Consider the following 25,156-nt stretch of genomic DNA (forward strand, 5'->3'; position numbering starts at 1 on the left):
ACGAGCTGGATGGTTTTCCAAGGAGATGGCTGCGTAGCGATGGCTTAAGACGTATCTGGCTGATGCGCAGCCGCAGCTCGCAGTGTCCGGCGTAGTCTCTCCATATGTCGACGTCATTTCATTCCAGTTTAAGGAAACCGGGCGGCACGAGCGTCAGCCTTGTGCCGAATATGACGGACACCGTCATGATGCGTCAGCATGACGCATACGACGCATCGGCATCGTTGGTCACCAGCGGTCGCGGCTGAAGGCAGCGGGCAGGCGATCTTTGCCGGGTCACCAGGCACAGGGGAGGAAATGGCTGCCACAACTCCGGCCAAACCGAGGAATGTGCGTGCATGCATGCGTGCGTGCGTGCGTGCGTGCGTGCGTGCGTGCGTGTGTGTGTGTGTGTGTGTGTGTGTGTGTGTGTGTGTGTGTGTGTGCGTGTGTGTGTATGTGTGTGTGTGTGTCGCATAAATCCATCGTTCATAACTTGATTGCAACAAACTTTTGTCTGAGAGTACGTTCGCCGGACGCTACACTGAAGATCAGAGAAACTATAAATTTGACATCTGGTTTCCAGCCACGTTCGATCGCGCCCTCGGTATCCTGCCAAATAATGTTGGTGCAATGATCTTTGTGTCTCTCTCCAAATACAAAGAGTGGGCTATCTCAGCTCCTTAGAGGAAGCAACGCATTGCAGCTCCCAAAGACAGCAGTCGGTCTTGGCTTCTCAGATGCCACAGGTAGAACAATCCTGTGCACCTAGACACGACATATAGGACAAGTCCTGTTTTCCACTTACGCGGCAAGGCGTGTACTCAGATAAAGAGGGAGGGGCGAGAATGTGTCGGCTTCCCAGTCACATCAGACTCGACGGTCTAAGCCTCCAGATATCTCAGGCAGTACAATATTACTGCCATGCTTCGCTCGTGGACATGAATATCAGTTCCTCAGATGCAGCTGGCGGCACAACTGCTGTTCACCGTGTTGGACAATCTCATCCCCACATACGGAAGAAGGGGCGGTTCCAGCTCACTAGATACAGCAGATTGGACAACTTCTGTTCTCAAACACAGCAGGCGAGTTAATGTCAGGTCGCCAGGTGCCTGATGGAGACAGTAGACTCTCATACGGGTGCCCCTCGGCGGCCCGCGGTATTGATCGTGACCTGTTCCCCGCCATATATTGGCGATTAATCGCGCCGCAATAACCGACCACCCAACCGCATTGAATCAATTACAGAGTGACGGCCCCGGGGGCGCTGGATTTTAGCGCCGTACGGGTGGAAGAGGTGCCAACCTTTGCCTTCGGCGTTCAACTGAAAAAACTCGATGCACCCATTACATGGTGCGAAGTTGCATGATTCAGTGGTTTTGCAAGCTTTAACAATCCATGAACATGTATTTACATGCTTGTTCTGTGAGCGCCATCCGTAAATACAGCATTAGTCTTTCATTTGCAGCTGCTATCAATATTGGCTTTTAAGTCCTAAAGGTACCGTTATTCTGCTGCCTCCGAAAACACAGCGTAATTGGCTGGATGTTCCGAAGAAGTAATTCCTGTTTGCTCATGTCCCGCCCCCCCCCCCCCCCCCCCCCCCCCAGGTGTTAGTTGGTATTAAATGCGTAGGTAAAAGCATCATTCAGCAAGTGATGGCTTTAGTATGGACAATACGAGAGTCGAACACACATTGTTGGTGCCTGCAATTGCAGCGGTGTTTTGTTAGTAGCTTGTCCGTGTGGTTACACATTGTTATGGCTGTAGAAAAAGCGGAAAATGACAACATTTTTGCTATTTCGGATTGTATGGTTCGAAAAGCTGTTAACTTGGGTCAGAACGTTTTGTTCGTTGGAAGAAAACTAAGCTGAAACATCGTTTGTCTCTAAGCCCATGTTAATGCCATCACTGCAAGTATTTAAAGAAACATGCCACCGCTAGCCAAGTGGAAGGCACCACACATTGTGACCTACACCTTCAACATGACAAGCCACATTACTGCTTGCCCATGATCCCACTTCCGCATGGTGTAATCAGTGACATGTTTCTTGTCTGTTTAGATTTTTGGCGATATTTCTTCAAAGAGATAGTTCAAACGCTGTTTAAACTCGTTTGTTTAGCAATGGTGTGTAGTCGTGGACGAGTATGGCTTACAAAATGTCGCGTTTGCTTGTGTCGCTTGGAGATGTTAACTTTCGGTGTTTTGTGTGAGCATTTGGCACGTGAGATGAGTACTGTGGTCGCGTTGCCTGTGATATCTTGGTGCGCCTTCCGTGAGGTGTGCTTAAGAAACAAACGGATGTACCGAAAGATGACACATGTCTCTTAGTGAGCTGCTTTCAAAGACACACACACACACACACACACACACACACACACACACACACACACACACACACACACACACACACACACACACACACACACACACACACACACACACACACACACACACACACACACACACACACACACGCACGCACGCACGCACGCACGCACGCACGCACGCACGCACGCACGCACGCACGCACGCACACACACACACACATACTTCAATATATATATATACATCTATATATATATATATATATATATCTCTCTCTCTCTCTCTCTCTCTCTCTCTCTCTCTCTCCTCTCTCTCCCCCTCTCTCTCCCTCTCTCTCTCTCTCTCTCTCTCTCTCTCTCTCTCTCTCTCTCTCTCTCTCTCTCTCTCTCTCTCTCTCTCTCTCTCTCTCTCTCTCTCTCTCTCTCTCTCTCTCTCTCTCTGTATATATATATAATATATATATATATATATATATATATAATATTATATATATACTATATATATGGGCTTGTATGTACGTGCGGCGTGCGTACGTTCGTGTGTGTGTGTGTGTGTGTGTGTGTGTGTGTGTGTGTGTGTGTGTGTGTGTGTGTGTGTGTGTGTGTGTGTGTGTGTGTGTGTGTGTGTGTGTGTGTGTGTGTGTGTGTGTGTGTGTTGGTGTGTGTGTGTTGTGTGTGTGTGTGTGTGTGTGTGTGTGTGTGTGTGTGTGTGGTGTGTGTGTGTGTGTGTGTGTGTGTGTGTGTGTGTGTGTGTGTGTGTGTGTGTGTGTGTGTGTGTGTGTGCTCGTGTGAGGTCGTGCGCGTGTGCGCGTGTGAATGTGTGTATTTTGGAAACAGGTTGTGAAATGAACCTTGATAGAAGTAAAACTAACGGCGGAATAAGTTATTTTCGTCCTGTAGATATTATGCATCTTTGCAGTTGGGCGATTGTGTTCTCTGCGCTGTGCTAAGGCATAGCGCGCGGTTAACTTATAAGCTCGCAGACCACGGCAGCGTACGCAAAATGGTGTTGAGTCAACATACAGAACCCCAAGGTAATCCATTTAATTTCCCGTTTTCACGAATACGCGGTACATGCCAAGGCTATACAGGAAGTCACCTTAAAGCAAGAACCATGAAAACTTTTAATGAACAACCAAATCGCCTCCCGCTGCATCCTTCATGTCGTTTGTGGTCCCAATCGTATCCATCTATGTGCAACAGGTGTTATTCGCAGGCCTAACTGTAGTATTCCTTCGTGGAGGGCTAAGGCTTCCCACCCGTTAATGTCTGTTAAAGGGAATGTTCCAATGTTGAAGATATTAAAGCAGTTTTTTTGTCACCAACCGAATTTCTGTATGCAAAATTGTCGCGAGCAGCGTAACGCGATGCCATATGACATATCATGATAGTGAAATCTGTGTTCAGTAGCGTAATCAGGAATCGGTCTATCACCGAAAGCCTTTATCAGTGCAATTTTCAACATCATGCACACAACCAAAACGCTCAGTTATACAATAGCTTTCAAATAACGTCAGGATATCTGCTGCTGCTGGGAAGGCAGGCACACCGGCCCTAGGCTATGGGATACCTCAACTACATCACCATTTCTCTTCCGGACTCCGACTTGCCGGGGAGTCATGTTTAAAGGGAATGTCCCACATTTGTATGACGTTTCCAACCGAAATAGTCATCTAGAGGACATTTTGATGCAGTTCACGGATATGCCCTTTTTAAGACGCGAAACGCCCTGGTTCCTGAGTTATACGCCCGCGAAGTACGAAAAGGCTTACTTACAGCCAGCTTCAAAATCGCTTTCTGATTAATGACGTCATAGTACCGTCATTAGATCCCTGTGATATCACAGGCTGTTTTTTGTTTATGGTCAAAACAGCATGGCCGCTGATACATTCGTAAAGGCGATGATACTGCACATGTGGTACAGTCCGCGGAAGATGATTGGCTATTAGTAAGATTTTACTGCTGAATGCGTGTCGCGAACATAAGCGTAAGCAATTTCGGATTGTGCGGCACTCGTCGACGAGGTATTTTTCCCAGGTCCTAGGCAGTGTCCTGTTTGCGTCGCCGCGAGATGCCCAACAGAAAGTGTTGTGTGTGTAGTGATCGCAGGACAAACGAGAATCATTTGATGGTGTTCGCAAAGTACCTCGCTCCCGATCTGTTAAAAACACTTCACGCCGAATATAGGCTGGCGTATCACCGACATCGCGGCAATAAGTTCAGGATATGCACGTCTCAATATCGCATGGAGTTTCGAGTGCTGTGTGTGGTCGCTTTCAATTTTAGTCACAGTTTGAGGAAGCGGCATGCAATTATAGTAATGTCCGGCAAAAATGCCTTCAAAAATAAAACAAAGTCAATGAAAAGCAGATGCGCGCGGCAGCTGAACAGCGGGTACAAGTGGTAGGAGCTGAGGTCACTGTTGCCACCAATGCGGGAAATGGTTTTGTTCATGTAGTTAATTGTTACAACAAAAAATATACACCATGCTAATTTTGAGAGTAACTGACTAGGTCCATGTATGGCACATGGACGCAGGTTTGGCACACAAATGTTGATGTTAGGTGGTTGTGGCAGAGTTGATGGTTTTTCAGAGTGAGTAGACAGGGATAACAACAACTGCCACTGCCAACTAACAACTGCCACTACACAGCACAATGTGAGTGATGACAAACACCTGCACATGGGATATTTGCTGTCCATGTTGTGCGTGAAATATGAGAATAACTTTGTTCCGACATTTTTGAGGAAGTTCAAATATTTCTGCCTGCTCCCATCTCCTACCTTTCTCGCAAAGTTCATGGAGGCATCATGGAGGCTGTATATGCCTCGGCTATTCGATGTAGCCACTTGCATAGACAGATATGTACTTCAATATAAATTTTGCCGGTCAGGTCAGAACCAGGGATATCAGTCTCAACAATTAATTCCCTTGTTCCAGATTGCAGATATCAGCGTGCTCAAACTACCACTGAACTCTATAAGCTACAATCAGATTTGCACTAAACTGAGCACCCAGTTGTCATGTTTCGGCAATGACATCACTGTTGGGATGTTACTTCCACTATTTCAAAACTCTAAATTTGCTCATCATTCGCTAAAGTTGGTGACAGTCACGCACCATGCTCACAGCCCGCGGAGTTCATGGGTGCATGGCCTCAGCATGTTTTGCTTATTTTTGGGATGACGAGCATTTCAGCATGTTTCAGGCATGTTATGCAACCTAGATGTCATCTGCAGTCTGTACTCCTGATGAGTCGCCACTTAGCACAATTATTAAAGCACACCCTGTGAGCAGATATTTTCAGTCTGCATTACTCATTTGAAGTAGAAGATGTCCACTGTATTGTATAGTAATCCAATTTCCTAATTAAAGTGATCTTTTCATATTCCCAGCTCAACGATGGCCACCTACAGGAGTGACTTGATGCATGCTGCATCAGTGTTCTGGCGCGTGGGCACGGCACGTGTGAGGCACATTTTTCATTGGAAGCTTTTTCTAGCCTAGCAGCCAAAAGAAAAAGGCTGAGGGCCAATGCCGTGCCATCTCTGCAGGCCTGTGAATGCCATGGTCTTCTGTATTTCTTTTTCTGCCAGACACATCTTATTTAGCCTTGACATTCAGGCATGAACTTAGTTAACATTAAAACACATGTGAAATTTATAGTGACCATCTTTTGTTTGATTTATTTTCATGTATTCTTTCAGTCATTTTTCATTCATGCATTTCAGTGTGGTGCCTGTAAGCAAATGTCTACCAATTAGTATACTGTGGAATGCATGGCAGGGCATTCAGTCATTTACACGGTGCAGTATTGCTTTTGGTGTAGCATTGGGGTGAACTTATGATGTGTTGGTCTGAAATGGTGCAACATCAATGGTTTATGTTAACTAAGTTGACTGAGGTCCTCATTTCTGACATCAACAGTCATATGATGTAAGTAAAACATTGTTCTATGTTATACTTGGAGCACATGTAACGTTGCTGTCCTATAACCTGTACTTTGTGTGAGAGTTTTGTTCATTGTTAATCTTACGGACGATGATGGTTGATGTACTTAATTATTTTCACACAGGGAAGGTGTTCCAGGCAGCTCAGCGCTTCCAGCGTGTACACAATCTCCAAGACCAGAATCTAGGTCGGAGTGTTTTCTTTTGGGGTTGGATTTTGAACTTTAGTTCAAGTGTGAGTCAGTTTTCCTCAGTTCGTCAGTTTGAGCGTGCTGCGAGATTGCGCGGCTCGTGCAACCACAGCCAGGCCATGCTGTGGTGCTGTTGTGGTGGACGGCGCGGCCGCGGGACGCCCCTGTGGCATTGCCCCGCCACTCTGCTGGGTGCTGGGCCTTACTGGCAGCCAGCCAGTTGTGCTCTGAGTCCGTTTGTTGGCTGCGTGTAGCAGAGCTGTCGGGCATCTTGGGTCTTGCAGCTTGATAGCTGGGTTCATGTGCGTGGGTCGGCTGGATCAGAATACGGAGTGACAGCCGTCCCTGGCCGTGGCTGGCAAATGACAGCTGTCCCTGACCGGGCTAGGGAGTGACAGCCGTCCCCGGCCGGGGCTGGAGAGTGACAGTCGGCGGGCTGCCCGTCAGATCGAGTCGGACGACGACTTTCAGGAGGGGTTTGGCTGGAAGCTGGTGTACGACGGCGACGCGTTCCGTCCGCCTCGGCACGGCATGCTGCTCTCCGTGCCGATCGGCTCCTGTGTCCAGGTGCTCTCCATGACGCTCACCACACTCGGTGGATGACTTGTGATCGCTATGATGGCCCTCGCGCCTGAGCCGTATTCGGGCCGGCCCCGCGGTCATGACTGTCCGTGCCATTGTTGACACTGCAATGGAACCGTTTTCACGCCTGGCTGCTCTTTCAAGATGTGACATTATTACTTGGACTGTGTGGCAACCATCGTTTGATTGGGATTATTGTGATTTGGTGGTCCGCGCTGTGTGATGAGCAGGGGGCCTAGGTGTTTTGCTGTTGATGATAAGGTCGCTTTGATTTTTGAGAAAGTGCTTGCATAATGTAATGACATAAACATACGCCGCTCATCGTGTTCTGAAAGTTAATTCAAGAAGCTAACATCTACTGCATAATTCCTTCAATTAAGTGCTCTTTGTAATGCCTGTGTTGTGTCGCTAACATGTACCAGCACCGGCGCTGGCTTCTGACCGCATGCACCAGCATCGACGTTGACCTCCGCCCGTCCATATCAGCGTCTTGTGTTGGCCTCTGACCGGCCTCTGCAGTGCTCACGTGCCTGGGCTTCCTGTCGCCGGTCAACCGCGGTTCACTGATGACCTGTGGCCTCGTACTGTGCGTCTGCCTGGGTACGCCCGCCGGCCACGTGTCCACCCGAATCTGCAAGTCAGGAAGTGACGGCGAAAAGTGGGGACTCGACGTGCCGCTGACGTTGACGCTGTGCCTGGGTTGAACCGTGCCCAGCTGCCGCCGCGCTGCCGGCACCGGGCCGTCGCTCTCTCCGGACAGTGTGCGCCGGCGCGAACGAGTTGGCGCCGGGCCGCGCCCAGCCGCCCCGCTGGCACAGAATTTGCACCGCTCATACGTGTGTCCTTTTTGTGTGATTTCGGCGTCACTGCAGATTTAGAACTTGATGGAAACACACTTGGGCGTGACAGGAACTAAGCTTGGAAAATTGCCACGTTTGAATCGGCTGATGATGCGTTGTGTGCGGGAGGCTCTGCCGTTGAATCCTGCTCCCAATCGCAGTGTAGTGGGTGAACGCGGCCAAGGTAATCGTGGTCATTGACAATGTCTGTGCCCCACAGAAGAGAAATCACTTTGCTCAGGGGTCGGGGGAGAAAACTGTCCCGCTGGGTACCGTGGCTATCGTGGGTGGGGTTGGGCCGTTGCGGAATGCGTCGATGGTGCTCGTTCTGAGCCCCCGCCCGCGCCCGTCCGCAGGATCGTGTTCAGCATCACGCTGGTGCTGAACTGCGTGTCGTGGGCGTACGACTCGTCGGCAGCGCTGCCATGCCTCACCATACTGACGCTGATCGGGCTCTGGTTTGGCGTGTCCGTGCCGCTCACTTTCGTTGGCACCTACATCGCCTTCAAGAAGCACGTGCTGGAGCACGCGGTGAGCGCTGGGCGCGGACGGAGGGCGACCGCGGGGCGTCACCGGCGGCTGCCTCCGGGCGCTGGGCGCGCACTGAGAGTGGCCGCGTGGCGCCACCGGCGGTTTCCAGCGAGCGCGCTGCGTGGCTTGACCGCTGCAAGGGGCGTACTGAATGCTCCAGCACAGCAGTGCATGTATCACCTGTTAACACACCGATGTATAATCATGGGTTTGACTATTTGTGGTATTCAGATAGTGGCTAGTAATCAGGAAACAGCTGGTAGTCTTGTGATCATGTAAAAAGCAGTATTTACCTAACTATGGCACCGTCGCCCTTTAAGGGATTGGGCTCAATCCAGAAAGTTCTTATTTTATTTTTCCAGAACGAGGAAAAAATTGTGATTTCAAGGAGTAGTCTTCAAAAAATGCAATGAATGTTATGTACCTGGAGGCTACTCCCAGTAACATTTGTCCGCCTTAGTTTGCATGTCTTCCTTAGCACGCACGGCGGTGGGTGAGCGGGAACAGCGGTGTTGCTCGCTTTTGCCCATGGCTGGGATGGCCTGCACCCGGTGGCAGTGGCCGCTCAGGGCCAATTGATGTCAGAGGGCGGAGTGGACTCCGCCGAGCAATGTGGCACATGAAGGAACGTCATAATTCTTCTTCAAACTGCATTCCTACCATCAGATGTGCTAAAGGCGCCTACCAGGTTCCGTTATTTTGGACACTGTTCCCAGAAATGCATTCATGGAAAATGGTTTGGATAGAGTTATAGGCCGTCATCATTTGGCGGCTTATTGTAGATTAGTGGTGAAAGTTTTTTCTGTAATATTGTGTCTACGCTTGTTTTTAATCTGATTTTTGTCAGAATTATTCTTTTCTGGGAAGCGTGTTGTCAGCAAAGAAAGTCCATAGTGATGGTTGCCAATGTGAATTAATTGTCTCAACTTTGTTGCACTCTCTTTGCACTCAACTTTGCATGGTTCCAGAACGTTTCGCGTCAACAGTCGTATCTCCGACAAGCGCATCCTGTGGCCGGTGAAGGTGTCAGGTACCTTTCCGCACGTGCGCCCGCTCCCGGAGGTCAGCGTGAACAAGCGTATTCGGGTCACCATCACTGGTCCTTCGGAGCACTGCGGTGTGTCACACCCAAGTGTGCACCGCGGACATCGGCCAGACGAGAATCGAGAGAGCCCGGCGGACAGCCGCACCCGGCACGCCGATTCTAGTAGTTACATTTGTCATGACCAGCGAACCCCGCTTTGCGCGCCCTGGCGGGCGCTAGGCATTGTCCATTGAGGGTGGATGCTCCCGGTGGAATGCCACGTGATATTTGTTGGGGAGTGAAATGTTAGTTTCCATTATCGTTGGATGCAGAATGCGCCTTGCCAAAGATGTTTTTGCATGTGTTGCCCACGTTTCGGGGATTCACAAAACAGGCTGAGCAAGTGAAGACACTTAATGGTTGTGTGCTTTGCTGAAAGTGGTACTGTGGTATATTGGATACTGTGTTTCTGGCCAGTCGTATGTCAGATGCAGAGTTAATACAAGAATGCACACTTGACCCATCTTATGATGAAATTTATTATAAAAGCAGCGGGGGATTGCAGTACGAAAACCATCTCATTATTTGTTATGCCATGCCACAGTACAGCACTGGAGAAGCCACAATGACACTGTTGACCAGTGCAATTTCACAATGTACCACATTGGTTTATTGCTCTATGTGAAGCCCGTGAGAAAACAGTTTATAATTTATTAATGACTTAACAGCTGATTAGCGCTGTCAAAGGACTATTGCGGGCCGGAATGCCATAACACCGCAACGATTGTATCAGGGCTAACAAATGACTGCATAAATGATCCTGTGCAAGAAAAGCATTCTTGGTGGCTCAACCATACCATCTTCACCATAGCAATAACGATGATTTGGTGATCAATTCATAGCAATGTTACAGATTTATTGTTAATTTTGGCACGTGACTGCACTTCCCGTTACAAAAAAGAGAGCAAATACTGCGTACATCACAAGATACCGATGTCACAACCACTGCACGGCAGGCAAGGACAGGTGGACAGTTCAGTACTGACATCTTTAACAGTCTTCTGCAGGTTTCGGCTAGACATTCACGACACTACATGACGGTTTTCACAGGATGTCGTGCCTTTTATGGTGCATATTTTTAAAAATCTACCATAAAAGCCGGCGGTCACTACGCTGAGCAAGTCAAACCGTCCACCAAAGCTTGTCCCACGACCAGTGCCAAGATCAAAATTCACAACCAAGCCATTCGCTGACCGTCCACCCCACACAGCACTCGGCACCAGAACGACCGGCTGGCGTCAGCTGCAGCGCGTTTCGAGGCATTTTTTAGGTCTGGCTACCAGATGCTGCCAGGGGGGGGGGGGCATGCGACGCCCCTGTAAGGTTGTCTGAGGATACCAGTCCGACATATTGTGCAGCCGCGCTCAAATCTCTGGCAGCCTCTGGTGCATCCATTGCGCATGTGATGACAGCAAAAACGTGTCCCTAGCATTTCTGGTTTGGGCATAGCAACGGTTTTCCGAAGGTTTTCGAAAATGGTTTCCGAAGGGCCCGGCGTAGCCGTACTAAATTTATTTTAGCTTTAAACAGTCGAATAGCAGATCATTTGGTATCCGAAATTTGGATGCACCTTGTATGTTCGCTGACCTATGAGAGGTCAAATTCAGGCTATGGTTTCAGCGAAATCAATTTCTGGGGAATCGTTTAATCTGATGCAACAGCGGAATGTTAAACGAAGCCATACAAATCTGAGATACTTTCTTCGGCAACACAAGCTTTGAGTAAGCAAATTACCTTGACCTAAGGTCAGGTACGAAGGTCAGACCAAGATGAAAACCAACTTGTTTTATTACTCTAGGGCTTGCTGTATGGGATTGTTTCTGGTGCTCATTTCGAATTATTGATAGAAGGAACCGCATTATACGTCTTCCATGAACTTCTTACAGGTTGGTATAGGTCATTGGTCTAAAATGACTCAGATCAACATTTTGTTTTTAACAGCATACTGTTTGGCGTAATCTTTACCGCTTATTTAAATGCAAAACTCAGAGCGGCCTTGTGCGATTTCGGTCACCATAGCCTCCAAAAGGTCAAACAGGGTCACTGACCTGCAATGAGCTTGTGATTTTTTCCTTAGAAACAGGTATCTAGGTTCTGGGGCACATTGGAGACCAACCTGGAATTTGTCTTTATTTGACCCTATTTTATCCAGAGATCATAGCCTAGGAACCTCAAACTTTGACCTATGTGAGTTCAAGTACAAGTCAAGACACCCTGTAAATTTGGTGTGTCTAGCTTTCTTAGTTCCTGATATCTCGGGTGGGGGTCAAATTGACCCCCACCCGAGCGAGGGATATCCAGCCGGCCACCTGGGCGCGTGTCAGTCACCGCGTGGCAAATGGAATGACATGATTTGAATGCCGTTATTATGACATCATGTATGGCTGGGTGACTGGTATAGACCGCACAAATAAGTCTGTACATCTTCGCGGGCGTGTAGCTCAGAAACTAGGCCGATTTATGTCTTAGGACAGGACAGTGAACTGTACCGAGTGATCTTCACGATGGCTGTTTCAGTTCATATTGCGCGTGCAAACGGCCTCAAGCATATACAGTCGTCTCTTGCTATGGCACTGTCTAGGATAGTGGTGGTATCTACCTTTCGTTGCCAGGCGCGTCGCTGGTTGTGGTGAAATTCAGGATGTGTTTTTGGGCTGCCTTTCTGAACGTGCATTGTTTATGTCTACCGAGTGAGACCGTCGTCGATCCATTGTATTACAATATGAACGGAGTGCAGTCTCTGAGAGGTCACACTCGCGACGCATCTCAAAACTGAAATGTTTCGGTTCATCAATGCCGAGGTAATGTTTGGTTGTGGAACCCACAAAGCAGTCAGAGGTGCGTTGTCGCCCACGCCCCAATACGCAGAAAGCGTTGCTATCAGTCCTGGGTCTTGTCTGCCTCCGTGAGAAACACTACCGAAATTTCTCTACATTTGCAGCGTCACTGCTCAAACTGACGTCAGCGACGCTCTCATTTCATTTCGAAGGAGGAGGCTCAACGGGGCTCTGATTCGCTGAAGCAGGCTTTGTGTAACGCGCCCATGATTGCTTCTCGGCAGGTTGGGCCGGGATCATGTGATGCTGACTGTGACGGTGCGCCGCTGGTGACGGACTGGGTGCCGCTCCACTGCATGTCCCGAACGCAGATGGCCGGGCTATTTCTTTCGCCAAACACCGGCTTTCAAAGTCACAGCACACAGACTAACTTCTGAGCTGCAGCTGCCGGGAACGTAAAACTTTTTTTCCTTTTTTATAAAGCAGAACATTCCGTCTAGAAACCACACTCGTGAGCCTTCAGTGGTTCCTTAACTTTCGCAACCAACTGGGTATGGCAGCGGGCTGGTTTGAGCGGCAGTCTGAATATGAGTTCAGAGGCCCTCCTGGCCTGGCTTGCAGAACAGGGCGTTTGACACTATTTGACCCAACCAGACCCGGGAACCAGACGTAGACGTGGCCGTCAGTGCGGTCTTCAGTACTTCAGTGGACTTCAGTACTTCAGTGGACAAGACTTCAGTGGCGTGTCTTGAGACACCCGCGTCTACTCTTCATTTGGTTGCAAGGAGGTCGCTGAAATACCAAGCTGGAAATTTACAGGCTTTTCACAACACGTACATTATCGAAGAACGTTGGGCATGTTCGTGGTGGCAACGAGTGCTTCGGCGCCCTTATTTACGTTAAGTTGACGGGAGTGGGGAATAACAGCCAAGCATGGGCACCGTTGCCGGTGAACGAGAGAACTCGTTCCTTCTAACTTTTCCAGAATTCCCCCAAGTTGTGGACTCCCGTGCAGCTGAAGTCTCAGTGACTTACGTAACTACGGACGGCAACTTTGCTTCCCTTTTGTTGCTTCTTGATGCAACGCCAGTTTTACAGCAGTCCGCACACGCGGAACAGACATTACGTGACCAAACGAAAAACATAAAGCCCGACATGAGCACCAGGAAACCAGGCCTGAGTCACTTCTGCTGGACAAGACTTCGCATAGATTGCTGGCGAAGTCGCAAACTTGCGAATTTGCATGAACAGTACCTGTTACTCTTTGATGAAGAAAGGAGCGTTCAGTGCCTCGCCTTCAAGATTGGTCTGTCGCTCACTGATGGCCCAGCCTGCGGACGAGAAGGCACGTTCTGACTCCGCACCAGTTGCTGGAGCTGTGGATTGACGGCATATGGCGTTCATGGTAAAATTGCGATGCCATGCGCACAGCCTACCTTTGCGGCGCAACTGACGCTGCCGAAGCCGAACGGAAGCAGACTTTGACATGTTGCGAAACAAGGGTTAGAAAAGCCTGTATCAAGTACACTGTTTTCAATAATGGGAATTCGAACGCAAAAGATGGACAAAACTGCGAGATACAGTGGCCTTAACTCAAGCGTTCCACGGTGCAAAAGGCGGACCAGGTGTCTAAGCAGCGGGCACTGTCGTGGTTCTGCCCAGATCTGCAGCACGTTCCCCGGTCCGGCCGGTGGTGGCGTTGTAAGGTACTCCGTAGTGGTGGTGGCGTAGTCAACTCCGCTCCCACCGTGGGAGCGGAGTTGAGTTCTCTCTCTCGGAGCTCTCATGCTGGCTCCGGCACAGTGTATGCCCCTTTCCTCCACGTCTTCCGATTCGATCGAGGAGAGGCGTCGCTGACCCCTTTTCTCCTACGAAATACATAACTATATTCCTACAGACGGAAGTACGTTACGGAGTTTTGAAGATACAAATAAACCAAAGGATGGCTCGCCACTTCGTGAGGAAAAGATGCAGAAATTTTAAATCGGCAAAGAGCACGGAATACAGCGGTGGGAAATACAGAAGTAATGCAGAAGTGTTCGATGGCGAAATTCTGCCCTTTGAAAGTGCTTGATCATGCGGACCTCCTATTACTTATTTCGCATTTTGGTCTTGTAGGTTGGTGGGCATGTTTGATATTTATATTTCGGGGGTGGGTTGAATGACCCTGTCTGTCAGCAAACCATGTGAAAGATGCCGACTTTGTGTGGGGGGGGGGGGGAGCGGCAGAAAGAAAGGCCTTAAAAAGCCAGTATGATTCTCCTGCCGAACAACTGATGTCTTACCTTACCTGCTTTCAACACATGATTTGTAACTAAATTTAGGCATTTTGTGTTTTAATCCATCGAGTTTTAGTCATAAGACAAGTTATGGTGCCACAAGACATGTAATCAAACTGTTTTGTTCCATAGGGTTGATTAGTTGCCTTGATAATTTTTTGAAGTGTTTTCTCATGTCTGCTTGAGCAAGATGTCCATAGTTGTCATGGTTTACTGACTGATAAATGACTCTACTACAGGTGTGGACTACATTTTTTAGCACAGTAGTACTCCGAGCTGCATAGCAATTGCAGCATGAGGTAGGTAACAGCTTGTATCAAATAGTCAGACCATCTCACTTAAAATGCGAAGCAAACATGTCGACTTTGTCATTAAATATAAATAAATAAAAGTAAATTGATGTCTTTGCTGTAACTGTGAAGGCAAACAGCAAAACTGGTATGGCCATCTATGAGTTATGTTGCGTTGAGAGAAGGGAGATTCTTTTGTGGAGCATACCCACTATTGCCCTTGACAGAGGCTAACCATGACAAACAGAAAACAAATTGTTCAAAGTGATTCGAGTTGTTTTGATTTGTGAGTTGTCGACTTTGTCTGGTATCAACAAGCTTACACAACTAAACTGAACCAAAACACAAGCTGAAACCAGCCAAATATGGGCTCCATCATATTTTTATCACAACTGCTGCTGTCAACAAATAGGTAAAGTGAGTTAAGATGATGTTCAGCGTATGACCTACTGTACGTTAGATTACATTGGTTAATTGCATGGTAGGTGACAGTGGGAATTTTGCAAGAGTCAGGCACTCAGATTTGACCTCCTCCCCTCCCCCCCCCCCCCTGAGCGAAATGCGTGCTATGCGACCGGTCTGAAGAAAATTTGGTTTTACTAATCAATGGCTATCGCATATTTTTCATTAAAAACGAAACTGCGCGTGATTGCCGCAGGGTATTAGAATAGATCGAGGGCGCGGCGTATACAGCATGCCGCAGGGAGAGGGAACCGCGGCACGACTGAAGCCTTTTTGCTGAAAAAAATTACACCCTTGCAGCATTTCCTTAACACGCGGCCTGGTGGTCGGTTGGATACCCTTAGCTCGGGTAAGGAAGGCCAATTTAACCCTCCCCTGAGACCTCAGAAATTCAGAGATCTAGAGACACTCAATTCACAGGGTGTATTGACCTATACGTGAACTCACTTAGGTCAACGTTTGAGGTTGCCATGTCATGACATTTGGGTATGTAAAGTCAAACAAGGTCAAATTCCAACTTGGTCTCCAAAGTGCCTCTAGAGCCTAGATAGCTGCTCCAAGCAAAGGGTCACATGCTCATTTAAAGCCAGTGACCTTGCTTGACCTTTTGGAGGTAATGGTGACCAAAATCGTACAGGACTGCTTTGAGTTTTTCATTTCGATAGGCGGCAAAGTTTACGCTAGACAGAAGGTTCCTAATAACAAAATGCTGACCTGGGTCATTTTAGGTCAGTGACCTATTCTGACCTTAAATAAGCCGATGGGAGGTGTATAGTGCGGTTCCTGCTATCAATGAATTCAAAGTGGGCGCCATCAACTATCCCATATAGTAAGGCCTGGAGGGATAAAGCAGCTTAGTTTTGACCTTGGTCTGACCTTCATACCTGATTCTAGGTCAATGTAATTTGTTCATTTAATTGTTGTGTTGCCTAGGAAAGTAGCATAGAGTATGGCTCTGTCTAGCACTCCGTTGACGGGTCAGATTGAACGATTTCCTGAAAATTGCCTTCGCTGAAACCATGGCCTGACTTTGGCCTGCCATACCATAACCGTACAAATTACATCTTAATTTTTTATGCCAGCCTATCTTCTTTTCAGCTGTCTACAGCCTTTGAAATTCAGCGCGGCTACGCCGCGCCCTTCGGAAACCATTTTGGAAAATCCTTCCGGGGGACGCGACAATTGGACCTCCGCCCGAGCGCGTGTTAACTAAATTTGGGGGGTTTCATGAACTTTAAAGTGAACATTCATTCACGCAGATGCCAATATATTTATAAATATGGTAAAGAGTGAACACACGCACCAGAGGAACACTGTACATACGCAACTGAGGCGGACGCTCGCTTTTTGCCGACGGGATGAACATATCTGCACCACTTGAAATTTCGGGAAGCCCAGATTTCCATACAGACATGGCTCACGCACCACCAGTCCGACGACCTACGCAGCAGCCCGACGCTCCATGCAACAGTCCGGCAGCAACCCATGCCTAAGAGACCAGTTGGCTTTTCGCTTCTCTTGGGCCAATGACTGGGGTCACGAAAAACAGAGGTCAGAGATTGGAGCATGAACTGCTTGCCAACCGAAACTACGAAATGAAAAACTGCACGTACCCAATCCTCGCCATAGCCCCTATAAAACTCGTTCAACGTGGGTTCGTAAATGCAATGTATTATGGTCTTACCACCTATCGCACAACACAACCACGAAGTATAGCGATATGGCTAAGCGTGCATCAATCCGGCTAACGGGGTTGTAAAAGTTGTTTTTGTTCACGACCAAATTTCTGGAGGAATAATTGTCGCCAGTAGCGTAGTGCGATATATGACAAAAGGTCATTAAGTCCATACCCAGTAGCATCATCAGAAATCAGCCTATCACAGCAACCGAAACGTTCAATCACACACTGTCCTTCAACAAATATCAGGATAAGTGCTGCTGCCAGGAAAGCAGGTGCGCCTGCCCTAGACTAATGAGATAGCCCAATGACAACAGCAGTTTTCTTCCACCCTCGGGACCTACCGGAGTCTCACGTTTAAACTCGATCTGCGGCTGGATTCGCTTTCCTCGACGGCGAACAAAAACAGCGAAGGACCTTGTTAGCCAGGGCAGCAAAATGCATGGTGGATCTCGAATCAGCGGCAAGCGGCCCTAGGAATGACGTCAGATATACAGGTATCCACGAGGCCGTGTCCCCTCATGAAAATCACGTTGCACTTCGAGCCCCACCTCCACCGCCATCAAACTATCCAGCATACCTTAGGCAAGTTTCAAGCCTGGCGCAACATGTGCTGACTGGTGGGCGTCTCTCGCCGTGCCCCAACAAGTAAATTGCACCGAAATTTAGCAATAACTTCACATCAGGCGTCTAGCTCTGAACAAATTACTCGCCCTGACAGGAGGGGAGGGAGGGTGGGCGATATGACACCCCCCCCCCCCCTCCCTACGGTTTTCTTAGGATACCAATGTGGCATATTGTGCAGTCTCGTTCAAATTTTGGTAGCCTCTGTGGCATCCATTGCACGCGTGTTGACACCGAAACAGTGTCCCTAGCTATTCTGGTTTTAGAACAGCGATGTTTTTTACGAGTATTGCGAGACGATTTAAGGCCGGCTGGTGCGTCGCGCGGCAAGCGACGATCCTGCGGGCCGCGCACAATAAGGGAATGGCCTAAGTCCTTCATGGGTAACCCCGTCTCCGTCCCCCATAACCAAAACGCATGCCGCCTCCTATGACCGCCATAGAAGAGCACCATCGGCGCCAAAATATGGCATCTAAAGGAGCGCCTTCATATGCTTATCAGAAGAAAAGCGTGCGTCAGTGCCTGCTTACTAGATCCAACCTTGCGTAGCTTCTATACCGCTTAGATTAAAAGCTTTTAGAAACTATGCAAATATTAAAACATATATTGCGCTAAATCAAAATAAAGTGGGCTAAATCCGGTGAGAAAAATGGGTGGGTAGGTTGTTGGGCCTGCGGTTGGGCCCCAAACAATTTACAGAAATTAACACCCCTGAAATGTATTACCACGGAGGCATAAAATCTATGTATGGAGACCGCATGTTTTGCATAGCGTGCTGAATTTTTTCTTGGCTGGCCCCAAAATTTACGGCCCAAAAACATTTGTGTCGCCAAGCTTCGCGTAAATATATACATTTTTGTCGCTGACCTTATCCACAAAGCCTTTGCCCTTTATTATTTTTGTCCGTAATAGAGAATAATATTGTTGTGACGCAAGAGATTGAATTAGGGAGTAAGGTACTAAAATTCGCTAAAGAGATTAAATTGGTAGGGGTGTCCCAGAATGCTGATGATGTGACCCAAATTCAGTTTGAGTTGAATAAACTAGTGAGCTGGTCTTCTCTGTGGCAGTTTTCATTGAATTATAACAAGTGCAAGGTGATGCTGTTAAGTAATTTTGGCAGCAGGGGCATTAGTAAAAAAAATGATGATATACCGAGAGTTTGCCCAGATCGAAGAAGAAAAGGACTTAGGGGTTATAGCTTTCAGGGATTTAAGGGCTGGATAATAATTTGGGGCCGCTAGGAACACGGCATTTCGGATACTGGGAATTACTAATTGCGGGAATGAAGCATTGTTGTCAACTTTTAAAAAGACTGGAAAGAGGACAGCGAAAAGCACCTAGGATAATAAATCAGATCGGCGACTTAGAATATGAGGATAGGCTTAGGGCCTTACATTTGTATTCACTGAAGTATCGTAGACTTGAAAGGAATTGGAAAGAGATTTTGGCGATTATGAAAGAGATAGGCAAAGTAAATCTACATGGAACACTGGAAATTAGGCCGGAGACAGGCAGAGACAAATGCAAGCAGTCAAGTAGAAGTGAACCATTGGAAGGGGCTGATCCACGAAATGGCAGGAAGTCCCTCTCTAGCAACATTTATAAATCATTTGGTCAGGTTCTATCGGTCTAGATCTCATTTATAGCTTAATTCATGCTGGTCAGGTGGTAAGATTAGCTTTGAGGATGTGTACGGAACCTGAAGCAGGCCAACCTCGATGGGCCTTGTGGCTCTTTGTTGGCATGATGTCTTTATGTCATGCCTTTATGTCAGAATGAATCACCACTCCACAGGTGGTGCTCTCAGGTAAATCATAAGAATATCTATTCTAACTAGGAGTATAGATGTACTCCTATGCATAGGGTAAGCTAATCATTACCTCAGATGCATCAAAATACGCGATCTGGTAGCAAGGATCCTGCATTCCGTACAGCTAAACGAGGGCGTCGGACTTGAACCTTTCGATCTGGGTAATGGACCACTACACTCATTTGATAACGTACGGTGTCTGCAGCCATTTTCTAGCCTCGAAGTAACCTTTCCTCCGACGGGCCGTGGTGAGATGAAGGCCACAGATGTCGAGCCCTCTTTCGGGCAACGGGAACCAGGTAGATGGTCGTACTGTCGCCCTCCGGGGCGTTCGTGGCGTCCGCAAAAAAAAAAACGCACGGCGCTCGCCACTTTTTCCAAGTGCGCTTCGCCGACGGCGCCAAGTAATCTATTAACCGGTCGGCATAACGTCGTTGAAAAACTATGTGCATGCGCCAGACATCCACCAAGAGGGCTAGTCTGGAGTTACGGGCTAGCATAGTGTGACAACTGCCAAACTGTGGTTTATTCAGGAAGTAGAACACCGTCGAACTAGACACCCATTCTGCAACACATGCAAAGGACTCATTAGCTGGCAACTAGCCATACACCACATGCAGCCCTGGGAGCCAGCATAAGGGCATATAGCATGCAGCAACGAGAGCGTCCACGACCACATGCACCAAGCAATCACCATACAAGCCATTACCGCATGCGATATCCACAGTACATGCACAATCACCAAGGCATACACATGCAACGCGTCACAATAGCAATGGTGCTCGAAACCAGCGCCCAGCCAGTATTGACCAGCCAGCGTGGCATCGAGTAGATGGGAGGTATTTGGTTTCGTCATGCGTTTCAAGACGGGCTGGTGGGCTCATCAAGTAGAAACCCATGTGGCATGTGGCGTGTAACATCCACTCAAGTGACAACCACATTATAATTCCAACTACTGAAAACGTCTTCCATTCCCACCAAGACCCCTGCTGAGAAAAGAATAACAAACATGCACTAGGGAGAACTGGCCATGCCTGCTGTGCTTTCGTAAAAGCAACAGGGTCGCCCAAAACCCGGATGAGTAGGACCTGGGACAACCATAGGTGAGTGACAAATGCACCTTCGTGTACGTCATCTAGTACGGTGATGCTCCCGTGCGACTTAAGCACGGTCTGAAACATGGCGAGGGACGGACTCCGGCTGGCCCTAACCGACTGCCGGATATGCTTCCCAACACCCTGGAACTGGGAAAATGACGCATAATTGGAATAGATTACAACGGACGAAAGGTCACACTGTATTGCAGAGGACGATATAAAGCCGCGGTGTGGTAAGCGCAGCTTAGTATGGAGTATGGAACTTCATGTGTTCCAAATGCAATGGGGACTAGTGCCTTCGCTAGTTCGGCGATCAGCTGACGTCCAGCGCAAGGCGCAGGCTGCCATTCCATAACCATTTATCAGCTACTCACGTTGGCCAGCATTGAACGGTTGGTATTTGGTACCACTCCGCGCAAGCATGCCGCGCGTGGTTCGCATTTGGCACGCATGGCCACCGCTGGAAACCGTGTGTCATGGTACTGTCATTTAACAAACCGCACGAAGATGACGCAGTCTGTGGTTGTCACTCCCGTTGTCCCACATCACACCGCGCAGGCATTCGTTGATCGAAGTCCGTCATGTTGTCAAACACGTTTCAGGACATGTGCCTTCATTTTGTCATGAAGCGGACCAGGTCGTTAGCGCAGGCCTGGATAGATTTCAGTGGGCATTCGGAGTCGTCACACCGTAGTGCGTCTCGGATGATGGTGTTGAGCTGGTGCGTGACGGCCGGTCCACTCGTCACTGCGGAAGGCAGCAACCATCGCCGCAGCGTTGCTCGTAAATAAGAGTACGGGCTGGCCTCTGCACTGGAAGGATTGCCAGCAGAATAATCAAGCAAGGTAGGTGTAAATGACTTCATGGTCTCCGGTCACCGCGGGTTGGGCACCGCTGACACGTCTGAGGTCAAGTCCGCAGGTGGAGACCCGTCGCGGTCAGTATGGGTGATTGCATTACGGCCTATGCACGACACATTTATTTGTGGTCGGATTTTCACCGCTTTTCGTGGAAAAGCCATGCCGATGGATTGCAAACCGGCTGAAGGTTCGTGAGAACTGGCGCGTAATAAAGCCGTGCTTACCTCTAAAGCTGCAAATGTTCCAGTTGCGATGTTCTTGGCCGTTATGCTCTGCGGCACGGTTATGCTCAAGGTGCATAACATAACCACATGCCGCGACTTGTCGACGTTAACTGCAATGACCACTTGTAATCCGTCGTGAGCCATAATTCTCCCCAGTGATCAGCCGCCACCGGGAGGGCTGGTGGCTGTGGACAGGCAAAACAATGCCAGAGTGGATTGCCAACGTATATCGGAGACTCACCCCGACCCTCGCGCTGGGTGGTTGAGGTGAAGAATGAGGTACGCGAGGTCGCGATTTTTGTTGGGAAAATGTCATTGTCAATATCGCTTTTGCTATGCGTTACCAAGTGCCTAACAAAGAAAAAGGTTAGTCACTGCCAGTTGTGCCGCAATGAACATTCCCGGGCGCGATGGACATAAACCTCATCTCGATCGCTGCTATGCAGTTCAGAGCCAGACTGGGGCGGCCAAATAACGCCTCGCGGTTAGGCTGCTGGGTAACTCGAAACAGTGCAGGCGGCCCATTCTCTCTGGAGCACAGGCAGGGTAGGTTTCCTGGCTCACATATGTGATCGACGTCTTGCCATGCTTAGCAATCGCAGCTCCACGGCTAGGGTTGCCTTGACGGTTGCCGTCAGCTTGTGGACAGCGCGCGTAGATGTTGGCCGACTCGGCAGCATCTCGTCCCGTTTCTGAAGTGCTCGGTCGAATCCTGCGCCTAGGTCCGCGAATGCTTGCACTTGTGCCAGGAAGCCGTCGCGTGGAAGCGGCATCAGGTTGGGACAAGATAGCGCAAGAACTTCAGATGGTATGACCATTCGGAGCAATGTTCTCGTCATTGTTACGGGGCGGAGGCGTCCTGGTAACTCCCACGCCATTGACGAAGACAACGGCACAAACAATATAATCATCAGTACTAGAACGTCATCCCAAACATTTAAATAAAACCAGCCCATTATCAACGTTTAAGCAGGTCGGAATGCATGTGCGGCCTTCACGTCATGTCGTGAGGCCTACCCGTGAACCTGCCTGCGGGTGAATATAAACGTGACGTACTGTGCACGCTATTTCGGCGACAGGCCGTGTTAGAGCGACCAATGCACAACCGGATGTTCCCCATGACTACGCGCGTCGTGTCCCGCCTACAGCAACTGATAATCATCGCATGTCAAGCTCTGCCAGGATCCCAATAACTTTGGCCAGCTTTTGTTTGGCCATGTTCCGCTTCCTCCGGCGGTTGTTCTTTTTTAGGAAGGAAGGTCTTCGGCGTTGGCTGGTTTGACTCTGTCCCGCTGTGATGCCGTGCGATGTGCCGGGCCAAGGTCGTCGTGCCAGTACCCCGTGGCTCGACACGTGCTGACACCCCGCGCGCTACTCCTTGCCCTGGACTAGTCATACTTTTCACTGTCCACCGCCCTGATAAGAGCTCTACACGGGCCTGTCGGCTTTGATGTGCCACTACCTTGTGCGAGAAACATGATGCTCTAACAACGTTGGCTTAGGAGAGCTCTCACGCTCTCATAAGACAGCCATCGCCGTTTCACTGGCCTTTGCCCCCTCCCCCCCCCCCCACACCTGGACCCGGCCCATCGGCGCCCATCCCGGTGCATATTAATATATCAATTGGTTAGATTACTCTTGCGGCTCATGACCTGACATCTTCGCGCTAATTTTGCCTTCAAAACTGACCAGTGGCAGCGTTTGGTGTTGTTCCAGACTCTTAGACACCGCATAGAACAAAGGTCAGTATATAACTGCAAGATGAATCTAGAAACACACCAGATGGGCAATGCAGGCTCAGTTTCCATTTCATACTACATATTTTACGGCCGGTAACTGGAGGTGGCACGGCGCAGATGCTAAAACAAAGGCCGTATTCAAAATTTAAACAAATGCTATGCCCCGGATTGTTGCAAAAGGCTCTCGAGAAGTTACATACATTACACTAACAACGCTGACAGCACGTATTGGCTCATAGCAAAACAAAGTCAGGTGACCTTTCCATATAATTAACTCCGACGTTTTGATAACGAGTGTCGCATTGTATTAAAACCAGAGGAAACCAAATTTTGACTAAGAGTGCGATGTTTTTACTGCGCTCGTTACCATCCATCCGCCAGGTGGATAGAACAACAGCCTGAGCGCCAACCAGTTCATCGCTATGTTCCGGGACGTGCACAGGACGCTGCAGGAACATCGCGGGGATGGATCCCATATCCGTTCTGGCTTCGGGTCACAGTTCCAGTCAGTGGTGTACCGATGGCACGTCTGACACCAACAGCGCCGAGGTGCTCGATGTGGCGTTGATGCCATTCGTGGGTGGTCATGACGACCCGCCGGGCCTGTCCTTCGTGGTCGTCGGCGCCATTTGCCTTATCGTCGTGCTCGTCATCCGAATGGCACTGGACGGGGCAGACAGCGCCACCTGCAAAAAAGGTGCTGGTGAGCCGTCACAAGCCGACGAGGGGGGGGGGGGGGGGCAGAACCTAGTTGGGACTAGGCCCGGTGATCCCACGATGCATGTGTGCGTGAGTGCGAGTGTTTGTGCAAAAAAGGCCGTTTAAGAATCGTTAAATTAGTATGGCGAGGTAGTCGTTTGTTGATTTCAATGCTATAACATTCCTCCCGCATAAATAGTTCGGTAATGCTTTATACTTTTGATTATCTTAATGCCTACGCTTTGTAGTTGGTGTAAGCCGTTTGATGTGCTCGGGGAAATGGTTAAATTGTTGCAAGAATATCGTTTGTTCCAGCAAGGAGGCCAAATTTTTTTCTAAAAAAATCAGGAGATTGTTGTCGAGAAGGAGCGCAAAGGACAACGGAAGACCAAAAACAGATGGGCATTACGTGGAAGAACTGCGATTAGGACGATGTTTAGGACAATCAGGAAGGTGTGTGACTGCCATTAACTCCTTACATTGATTACATTGGGTCTGCTTTCATCTTGGTCAAACATGTAAGAGTGGGTTAAGATTACATGACTCATGCTTAGTCGAGGGCAATGATTGCACATTTATCCTCGTACTGCAGTACCTACATGGAGCAAAATGTGAAGACAGCATAATTTGAGAGGTGCAAGTGCCAAGGATTTCGCTGTTGCTGCAGTATTATATTCCCGGGCGTTGGTTAACTTACGGATCCATAATTCCGTAGGGTTAGGTGGAAAAGGTGCGCAGGGAATAACACCCCGACTACCCTAACATATCTCTGAGACCATTTCCGGGTTTAGATGTGGGCCACGACTCTAACTAGCAGAAATTGAAAAAATTGCCAGAAATCGTCCCAAATTACAAGAAAGTCTCCTATCTTGAATTGAAACGGCTCACGCTGCACTTGGCCTCCCGGAGTAAGCCGCTCACTACCCCCATTAGGGCAGACCAAGCCTGCAACCACCCTGGAAATGTCGCTCGTAAGGCTACAGGACGTGCGTCCACCTTCCAAACGCGCGTACCAGGGTGCTGTGAGCTCGTCTAGCCCGCCGTATTTCATCCCCACACTATGTTGCTGTTGTATCTTGTACCTTTTTGGGCAGACTGTTTCTAAGCACTTCCGGCGAAAGCTCTTCGG

General features: G+C 48.8%; 1 protein-coding gene and 1 pseudogene across 1 annotated transcript in view; one reads left to right on the top strand and one right to left on the bottom strand.

Annotated features, from left to right (window-relative positions):
- The first annotated feature begins 5,710 nt into the window (after window positions 1–5,710).
- On the top strand, window positions 5,711–9,932 carry LOC119102787 (transmembrane 9 superfamily member 2-like; annotated as a pseudogene).
- Window positions 9,933–21,379: 11,447 nt separating this feature from the next.
- Window positions 21,380–25,156, bottom strand: part of LOC119102788 (chitotriosidase-1-like) — a 13,384-nt gene continuing 9,607 nt past the window's right edge. The window contains exon 4 of the mRNA XM_037226241.1: window positions 21,380–21,408. Within this exon, the coding sequence (XP_037082136.1) occupies window positions 21,380–21,408 (29 nt within the window). The remainder of the gene's footprint in view (window positions 21,409–25,156) is intronic.

Source organism: Pollicipes pollicipes, unplaced genomic scaffold, assembly GCF_011947565.3.
Source record: "Pollicipes pollicipes isolate AB1234 unplaced genomic scaffold, Ppol_2.1 Scaffold_5724;HRSCAF=6776_pilon_pilon_pilon, whole genome shotgun sequence".
NCBI classification, from domain to species: domain Eukaryota; kingdom Metazoa; phylum Arthropoda; class Thecostraca; order Pollicipedomorpha; family Pollicipedidae; genus Pollicipes; species Pollicipes pollicipes.